General features: G+C 46.1%; 2 protein-coding genes across 2 annotated transcripts; both read left to right on the forward strand.

The window, feature by feature from the left end:
- Nucleotides 1-1,560: 1,560 nt before the first annotated feature.
- Nucleotides 1,561-6,310, forward strand: LOC117852690 (neutral/alkaline invertase 3, chloroplastic). Its single transcript, XM_034734895.2, has 7 exons — nucleotides 1,561-1,769; nucleotides 2,045-2,657; nucleotides 3,579-3,744; nucleotides 3,841-4,052; nucleotides 4,734-5,227; nucleotides 5,321-5,369; nucleotides 5,633-6,310. The coding sequence occupies exons 2-7, from the start codon at nucleotides 2,076-2,078 to the stop codon at nucleotides 5,939-5,941; spliced, it is 1,812 nt and encodes a 603-aa protein (XP_034590786.1). The 5' UTR covers nucleotides 1,561-1,769; nucleotides 2,045-2,075; the 3' UTR covers nucleotides 5,942-6,310.
- Nucleotides 6,311-7,154: 844 nt separating this feature from the next.
- On the forward strand, nucleotides 7,155-9,063 carry LOC117866787 (SNAP25 homologous protein SNAP32). Its single transcript, XM_072291021.1, has 5 exons — nucleotides 7,155-7,887; nucleotides 7,983-8,079; nucleotides 8,198-8,319; nucleotides 8,416-8,513; nucleotides 8,660-9,063. The coding sequence occupies exons 1-5, from the start codon at nucleotides 7,519-7,521 to the stop codon at nucleotides 8,757-8,759; spliced, it is 786 nt and encodes a 261-aa protein (XP_072147122.1). The 5' UTR covers nucleotides 7,155-7,518; the 3' UTR covers nucleotides 8,760-9,063.
- The last annotated feature ends 260 nt before the right edge of the window (nucleotides 9,064-9,323 follow it).

Below are 9,323 nucleotides of genomic sequence, written 5' to 3' on the forward strand. Positions count from 1 at the left end.
GCCGCGCCCGCCGCCGCCCGTCGCCGCGCCCGCCGCCGCCCGTCGCCGCGCCCGCCGCCGCCCGTCGCTGCCCGCCGCCGCCCGCCGCCGCTCGCCGCCCGTCGCCCGTCGCCGCCCGCCGTCGCTCGCCGCCCGTCGCCCGTCGCCCGTCGCCGCCCGCCGTCGCTCGCCGCCCGTCGCCCGTCGCCGCCCGCCGCCGCTCGCCGCCCGTCGCCCGTCGTCGCCCGTCGCCGCTCGCCGCCCGCCGCCGCCCGCCGCCGCCCGCCGCCGCGCCCGCCGCCGCCCGTCGCTGCCCGCCGCCGCCCGCCGCCGCTCGCCGCCCGTCGCCCGTCGCCGCCCGCCGCCGCTCGCCGCCCGTCGCCCGTCGCCGCCCGCCGCCGCTCGCCGCCCGTCGCCCGTCGTCGCCCGTCGCCGCTCGCCGCCCGTCATCGCCCGTCGCCACCCGCCGCCCCGTCGCTACCCACCCCGCCGCCTGTGGTGCGGCACAGTGCAGTGGAAAAAGGGGAAGAAGAAGATGAGATAGAGAGGATGACAAGTGGGGCCTTAATTGGGGGGCAACAATGGCAATCCACACTGAAATCGATCTTTTTTGGAGCTGAGAGCACCCATCTAGCCAAACACTTCATTTTTGTTCTGGAGTTTTGGAGCGGAGCTGGCTCCATATGGAGTTCTGGAGTGGAGCAGCTCCACCTGGAGTTGGAGCCATGCCAAACAGGACCTAATATTTCAATTGGTTCAAATTAATCCCTTAACTAATTATATGGATACACTAAGTAATCCCCACCTCGATTGTATTAGTGTCATCTAATAACGGTTTATGCTACATAATCATCTAACTAATCAATTTTTAGCATTTAATGAGTTAAAATAATAAAATTCAAAATCTTCTAAAATGGCTACCTATAAATTTTTTAGGGAAAATTAGTTGAATAGATTCACAGCGAACTGTTATTAGCGATGGTCTCGACATGAGATGTGGTTAAGCAGTGATTATCAAGATGATTACATGACAAAAATGTTTTTATATGATACTAAATCATTGTTAACTAAGGTGGGAATGGAAATGCACTGGTTTAGTTAGTTAAGAGATTGATTTGCACCAAATGAAATATGAGAGATGAATGCTACACTTTTACAAAATTTAAGGGATGGAAAAATATTTTTTTAGAAAAATATTGTCTATAAGAATTTCCTCTCTTATTTCTCTCTCCACGTCAAATTAAATTCTACTGGACACGTCTTCAATATGGATGGCGTCACTGCAGTGTATACACTAAATGTAGGTTTTCTCATGGTGAAACATTTTCATTCAAGTTTGAGTTGTCGATTCGGTACGAGTGTTCACAATTTTCTGATTTATCGGAGGAGCTAATTTAACTTATTTTAGTATAACGAGTAATGCTCATCCATAACGAGACATGTATCTTCGAAGAAGATGAGCGGCATAATACCTTGAAAACAAGGGGAAAAGAAACAGGAAAAAACAAAAAGAAGAGTGTGAAAACAAAAATAGTAGAAAGAGGCGTGGGGAGAGCGAGAGAGGTGGCTGGTGGGGGTGGTGGACCGTGGCCTTCCCCGTTTCGTCTCCGGTCCTCCTCGTTTTATCCCCTTTGCCCTTGCTCTCCCCTCTCCCCGCCCCTTTCCTCCTTCCACCCTCCTCCGCGCCGCGGCCTTCTCCTTCACGAGAGGCCACGCTCCATCCCCGCCCGCTCCGCCTCCCCCGCCGACCGGCGGCGAGCGCGGCCCAACAATAGCGTCGTGGTCGGCCGGTAAGATCCCTATCCTTTTCCCCGTTCGCTGCTCCTTCCGTTACTTGCTTTGTTTGATCCTATACTCATTGGACGAGATAAAAAAAAGTTGCTGCCCCTGTTCATTTGCTCCTTCATAGCGATTCCTGTGCTGCTTCCTGCTGAAAGTTTTGGATTAATGGCTTGCCACGCTTCGCCTTACTTCGAATTTATTCGGTTATTGCTGAATTCCCCCGATTAGATCTTTCTTCTAGTGACCAGCCGCATCTAATTTGGATTTGCACGGCTTCTTGCAGACGCTTCGCGGGTTGGCGGTACAAGGCGCCAATGGGGATCGCGGAGGCGGCTCTCCACACCATGCCGGGGGCATTTGCAGCCCACTCCCCGGCATCCAATTTGTCCATCGGGGCAGACGCTAGGAGGAGGAAGAGGACCACCAACTTGGTGCCCAACGCCAGGGCACTGCAAGGCCTCCTAAAGATTCCGAGGTTGAGGTCCGTTAGGCGGCAGTGCCAGCGGATAGACGACCTTGCAAAGGTCACAGAAGGGAACGGGACTTGGGCCACGGATGCTATGAATAATGCCAGCCAGGTTCTTGGCGATTTGAGCGCACGGGATCAAGCTGTAGGTGGCAATGGAGGTTTAAATGGGAATGCTGTCAAGTCTCCACCTAAGATGTGGAAGACGTCATCAGTCGAGGATGAGGCCTGGGAACTTCTGCAGGAGTCGATGGTTTACTATTGTGGTAGTCCTGTCGGGACGATTGCTGCCAACGATCCAAATGATAGTGATCCAGTGAACTATGATCAGGTGTTTATTCGAGACTTCATACCATCAGGCATTGCTTTTCTATTGAAGGGGGAATACGAAATTGTGCGCAATTTCATTCTACACACCCTTCAGCTTCAGGTACTGGTTATGTCTTGCTATTAAATATTATTTTTTTGTTTTTTAGGTTCAGGTCCTCGTATCTATTATGATAATGTTAGTGAATATTTATGTAATATGCATGAACTGACAAAAGAATTATTACATGGAAGCTAACTGTGCTAAGTTCAAATTTTGAACCCGTGTTTACTTGAGTATGTTGCTTTAGATGTATTTGTTTTAACATAGAAATATAGAATTTGTCTTGGCCCATTCAAATTTCAGCAAGTAATTTTTCCAGTGGCAAAGAGTTCCACCTAGGAGCTGCAGACTATGTTGAGTTGTTGACAGAAAATAAGGTTACACATACCTCTTTGCAAAAGTCGATGTACAGTGACATTCACGAACTTTGTTAATAGACTTTTGCAAAACTAGGTGGACAAAATCAGCATCCTATAAATTAATAAATTTATTGCTTGTCTAACTATTTAAGCAGGAAAAAAATTATAACTGCAGGCACTGCCTAAGATGGGAATTTCCGTATGTGGCACTCAATTCAGTGACATTCAGGATTTGTGATTTTTATGGGTCCATTTGGCACAGCTGCAGCTTCTAGAATTCTTGAGCTCAGTGTTCCTAGTTTTCATGGAGCTGGAGCTGGGGCTTGGGCTACATTCACACTGTTTATGTAAATCCTTTTGATTTGAAGTTAGACCAAAAGTAGATGTTTTAGTTTATAAACTCTAAACGACACTGTTATGGAAATCCTTTTGATTTGAAGTTAGACTAAAAATAGATATTTAAAACGCTTTATTTAGTTTTAAACTCTAAAACTGTCTTGGAGCTGAGTTGAAGCTGCACCAACCGCAGCCTTTGTCTCAATGACATGTGGATTGAGTGACATATCCTGAATTATTCCCTTAGGTTGTGCTAGTTTGTCTGATACCTTGAATTGATCTGTAGAGCTGGGAGAAGACAATGGATTGCCACAGTCCAGGTCAAGGTTTAATGCCTGCCAGCTTTAAAGTGCGGACAATTCCACTTGATGGTGATGAGGATGTGACTGAGGAGGTCTTGGATCCTGATTTTGGGGAGGCTGCAATAGGACGTGTGGCACCTGTGGATTCAGGTACTGCTGCTGCTCATGAAATTAGTTTTTTTTTTGTTTTTGGTTACTCAGCATTCCCTAATGTTTAATTGGGTACTTGATCATAATGGGCATCAGGTCTATGGTGGATCATATTGCTTAGGGCATATGGAAAATGTTCAGGGGATCTGTCAGTACAGGAGAGAATTGATGTCCAGACTGGAATGAAAATGATTCTGAAGCTTTGTTTGGCTGATGGTTTCGACATGTTCCCTACGTTACTCGTAACTGATGGTTCATGCATGATTGATCGTCGAATGGGAATTCATGGACATCCACTTGAAATTCAGGTATTCTCTTTACTATGTCTAGTTTTCAATAAAACATGGATACTATTGGGATTTCTAAGAGGGGGACTGAATGACTGATTTCTTGTTGGAAAATGGACTGAAGTAATGAGCTTTCAGGATTGATAGACATGGATAGGTAGGCTGACTATCCCTACATTATCCAGAAAAGGATGATTATGAGTAGTGCTGGGGATTGTAAAACCATAAAAAAAATTTAATGCAGAGAAGAAACTAGGATCCCACAGATAAAATTGGTGATCTGGATAGTGGTGGCATAGTAGTTGCTATAGTGTTTGCAATTGAGAACTATATTTTTTTTTCTCGAATATGCAGGAGAGCTGTGTATCATTATATTAAGGTGAAGGGGTTTGGAAACCCAAACACCACCACACACACACTACACTTACATGCACTACTTGCCTTATAAACAACTAAAAAACTTGACCTCGACCCAAACCGAGAAATTTAATTGACTGAACATGGCTAATCTTCATTAACTTAAGCAAATACAAGTCAAGCCTCAATAGGGTTTTGTATGCATGAACAAGTTTACAAGGGCAGTAACCATGAAAATCTCAATTCAAGCTCTGCTGACACCTTGATTGAAAAAAACAGGACAAAATAGCGCATACCACTTTTTTTGTGTGATAAACACTAGCTCACACATTGTTTTCTGTGTAGGCACTCTTCTATTCAGCTCTCTTGTGTGCACGTGAGATGTTGACTCCAGAAGATGGATCGGCTGACTTAATCCGTGCCCTCAATAACAGACTTATTGCACTGTCCTTTCATATCAGGGAGTACTATTGGGTTGACATGCAAAAATTGAATGAGATATATCGGTATAAAACAGAAGAATATTCTTACGATGCTGTCAACAAGTTTAACATATACCCAGATCAGATTCCTCCATGGCTTGTTGAATGGATACCTCCTAAAGGGGGCTACTTTATCGGAAACCTCCAGCCAGCTCATATGGACTTCCGGTTCTTTTCACTGGGAAATTTATGGTCAATAGTTAGCAGCTTGGCAACGACTCAACAATCCCATGCTATTTTAGATCTTATTGAATCTAAGTGGTCTGATTTAGTGGCAGAGATGCCACTAAAGATATGTTATCCGGCTCTTGAGAACCAGGAATGGAAAATCATCACTGGCAGTGACCCTAAAAACACGTGAGTCTTAGAATAATATTTTCAATTTCTTGCTTTCTACCTGGATCATATTGCAGTTCATTTGCATTTTCTAAACAATTTCTGTTGAAACAGGCCTTGGTCGTACCACAATGGAGGGTCCTGGCCAACATTATTGTGGCAGGTTTGCATTTTCTAAACATTCTTGAAGACTATGTGTTCTTTTAGTACTGATTCATAGCCTCTTAATGTTGAATCGGGTTTTATTGTCCGTGCGCATAGCATGGTGGCATTTTCTTTATCTTGATAAATCGTAGCAGTTTGTAGGGACAATGAGTCCTTAACTGGGGTTTATTGGTGATCTATTCGTTTCTTTTCTGCTCTGCACCTCCATCATGTAATCTTACTAGATTGTTTTTGTTGGGCAATGGCTATCCTTATGTGCAGCTCACAGTGGCATGTATCAAGATGAACAGACCTGAGCTTGCTGCGAAAGCAATAGAAGTAGCTGAGAGGCGTATTGCTACGGACAAATGGCCTGAATATTATGACACCAAGCGGGCACGATTCATCGGGAAACAGTCCCGGCTGTACCAAACATGGTCTATTGCTGGGTTCCTAGTAGCAAAGCTACTAATCGAGAAGCCTGATGCTGCTAGGATTCTGTGGAACGACGAGGATGCAGAAATACTCAATGCTTTGAGCACGAACAGAAAACGGGGCAAGAAAGTGTTGAAGAAAACATACATTGTCTGAATTCTCAAAGCAAGTTCCATCAAATGACCTAAGTTAGCATAGTAAGTTATAGGAAGCGGCTTTCCTGTATATAAACTTAAACAAGGTTGTGTTTTTGATGGAGGAGGGTGCCTGCTGTTGGATGCTGTTATTGTGGATGCATCTGGCTTTGCAAGAAAGCACTTGCTTGAGCATTCCTCAATTGTATATCTTCCAACATTTTTGGTATACTAGGCCTGCGTCATGTAGTTACTTTACTCTTCGTTTGACCAGAGTTCAAAAGTTTGCATTTACCCTGATAGCAATATAGCTTTGGTTGCTCGAATTACTCCATTCTTGTAATTGTCCGGATATCACTGGCATATATGTAATGCATGAATTGTCACCAAATTGCACATAGCCCTGTTACATAGGGTTGAGGGTTCATTTCCATCTTGGTTTGTTTGCCCCTTCAGCTGACGCAATACCTGTCTGAAAAGCAGTAAAACAAACTTCTTTATGCAAACTCATCATTTGAGGATGATAAACATGAGTTCTTGTTTATACTGATCCCTAACATCCTCGCGAAGTTAAATCCATGATAAACTTCCATTTTCTGACCGATTCCAAGCATCCTAGCAAAGAGAAATATTAAGTTCCAAAAGCACACATCATATATGTGACTGAAACAAAGTTCATAGCAACGGTTCAGCATGCATGTTGTTGAATACAGACAAAATCATAGAATGGCAGGCCAGGAGGTAGCGGAGTTTCTGTCACATTTGTGCTGTGTTTAGTTTCTCGGTTTACTCATGATTTGGAGTGATACACATTAAGAAAGGTAAAATTCACACGAATTGATAAATTCAGAAAAACAAACATAATCCAAGCAACGTGCGGGGGATAAAGATTTGCACCTTCCAACAGCAAGAAGAGGAGGAAAACACCTTCCAACAACAAGAAGAGGAGGGAAAAAGGACATACAGCTCCTGAGGAATATATGTGGTTTTCCAAACATATTTGTATGATCATTGCAACACGTGGGAAATTACAACATGATAATATTCATTCTAAAATCCTGTAATTCCATTTACCCCGTGTCTCAGCCAGCGAATGGTTCGTGTAAGCTTCCCAAAAATAACATCAATTTCAGTTAATTTTTATAGAAAAGGTAGTAAATAGCGCTCTATATATAGCGAGAAGTCATGGCAAAGCAAATGAAGTTCACCTCCCAATTGCCAAATAAAGGCACATTTCTTGCCTCCTCTTTCACTGTCCAAGGAGGAGGAAGAGGAGGAGAAGGAAGCCGTGCCAAATCTATCTGGTTTGATCCATAGCCTGGTTAATGATATGTCCATGCTGTTTTGGTTCTTGGATTTGTGATGATTTCTTGGTCTCTCTTTTTTCTAGAGTTCTTTCTCGTCTTTTCAACGATTCCGAGCTGCATGTACTAGCCAATGCCCAATTGACAAAAATGCTAAGCAAGCCATAGGGAAAGAATTTCATGTGAATTTTACATGATGCAAATTAACTTTCTCTGAATTTGCAGGAACTAGGGACCTGTCCCTTTCTTTGAAGCGGGGCAGCCTCTAGCCAGCCTTACATTGCGGACGGCAAAGATGCCACGCGGCGCCAAGCCCGCGGCTTCGTCGAAGCCGAACCCCTTCGACTCCGACTCGGACTCCGAGTCCCAGCCCGCGAGGAAGCCGTCGGGGGCGTCGTCGTACCAGGCCCCCGCCGACGCCAAGAAGCGGTACAAGGACGGGTTCCGCGACACCGGCGGGCTGGAGAGCCAGTCGGTGCAGGAGCTCGAGCACTACGCCGCGTACAAGGCCGAGGAGACCACCGACGCGCTCGCCGGGTGCCTCCGCATCGCCGAGGACATCAAGAAGGACGCCTCCGACACGCTCATCACCCTGCACAAGCAGGGGGAGCAGATCAGCCGCACGCACGAGAAGGCCGTCGAGATCGACCAGGACCTCACCAAGGTGCTTTATTTGGAATGTGGCTTGCTTGCAATGGAATCTCTTGTGTTCGATCTGCTCATGCTGTCTCTGATTTTTGTTTTTGTTTCGCTCAATAGAGCGAGTCTCTTCTCGGGAGCCTTGGAGGGTTCTTCTCCAAGCCATGGAAGCCCAAGAAAACGAGGCAGATCAAGGGACCCGCCATGGTGTCTCGAGGTACTTTTTATTATGATCCTGCACTGACAGTGCCCAACAAAATCATGCATCCGTAAGTGTGTGGGTTCTTGTTGATTCTCACTGCTCATGGCAACTTGGAAATGGAATAATGGATCAGATGACTCCTTCAAGAAGAAGGCGAGCCGCATGGAGCAGAGGGACAAGCTGGGGCTGAGCCCCCGAGGGAAGAATGCCAATCGCCACTACGGCGAGGCCAACAGCGCCATGGACAAAGTTCAGGTTCGTTAGTGCTCTGCACGCAAATGCGGTGGCAATGCCGATAGAAAAAGAAATTGATTCTGATCGGCAGCCATGTTTAATTTGTGAGTCCGGCAGATCGAGAAGCAGAAGCAGGACGACGCCCTCGATGACCTCAGCGGCGTGCTAGGCCAGCTCAAGGGCATGGCCGTCGACATGGGCTCCGAGCTAGACAGGTGAGCTCGTCGCCTGCTTGAGTTATCGAACGATAGCAAGATCTGCAGGATTGTGTTATCGTCTCACCAATCGGGAATCTTGGATGGCAACAATGCTATTACGAGTACTGTCGAACTGTCTCATCGTGCTGGCTAACATTTTTCAGGCAAAACGAAGCGCTGGATCATCTGCAGGATGACGTGGACGAGCTCAACTCCAGGGTGAAGGGAGCCAACCAACGTGCGCGCAAGCTGGCCGCCAAGTAGGCCGCCTCAAACAGCGTGGCAGGGGAGCTTTGCATTTCTTGGACTAGATTTGCAGCACGACAATAGAAAAAAATACCCAACTGGATACAGATTGTGGCTTGATTAACAGGGTTTTGTCTGCTTGTAACGTGTATTGCTCTCCATTATATCGAGAGCAGACTTTTTGTTCAACAAAAAGAAGTTTTTTCTTGCTGATCAACGGTGTATGTTTGTCTGTCAAAGAGAAACTAAACATTTTTTGCGGGTAAAAGAGAAACTAAACATTGTCGGAAGTATAATGAGAAAATGAGCCGATCACCTCTTCTCTAGGTGTTCCTTCTCAATGCAAGTATGGCACAGCGTCAGTGTAATGCTCAATCTGCACAACGCCGTCCCGGCGTGCAAGGTGCAACTTCTAGACTGGTGGCTCGACAAGAGGAAGAGCATACGCGCGGCCAAGAGAAAGGGTTTAGACTCGGCGTTCATGTTGGTTTTATGGAAGCTGTGGAAGGAACCCAATGATTGGGTTTTCGTCAGATCATCCCCGAAGAACGCCGTGCAATTGCCAGCTGAAATTACTTAAGA

Source organism: Setaria viridis, chromosome 1 (genome assembly GCF_005286985.2).
Source record: "Setaria viridis chromosome 1, Setaria_viridis_v4.0, whole genome shotgun sequence".
Classification (NCBI taxonomy): domain Eukaryota; kingdom Viridiplantae; phylum Streptophyta; class Magnoliopsida; order Poales; family Poaceae; genus Setaria; species Setaria viridis.

What these genes read in the sequence shown, in the direction of transcription:
- LOC117866787 (XM_072291021.1), top strand. Translation starts at nt 7,519, where the DNA reads ATGCCACGCGGCGCCAAGCCCGCGGCTTCGTCGAAGCCGAACCCCTTC. An exon ending in TCGACCAGGACCTCACCAAG is followed by an intron (nt 7,888 to 7,982) that starts GTGCTTTATTTG and finishes TTCGCTCAATAG; the next exon opens with AGCGAGTCTCTTCTCGGGAG. An exon ending in ACCCGCCATGGTGTCTCGAG is followed by an intron (nt 8,080 to 8,197) that starts GTACTTTTTATT and finishes ATAATGGATCAG; the next exon opens with ATGACTCCTTCAAGAAGAAG.
- LOC117852690 (XM_034734895.2), top strand. Translation starts at nt 2,076, where the DNA reads ATGGGGATCGCGGAGGCGGCTCTCCACACCATGCCGGGGGCATTTGCA. An exon ending in TGTGGCACCTGTGGATTCAG is followed by an intron (nt 3,745 to 3,840) that starts GTACTGCTGCTG and finishes AATGGGCATCAG; the next exon opens with GTCTATGGTGGATCATATTG. An exon ending in GGCAGTGACCCTAAAAACAC is followed by an intron (nt 5,228 to 5,320) that starts GTGAGTCTTAGA and finishes CTGTTGAAACAG; the next exon opens with GCCTTGGTCGTACCACAATG.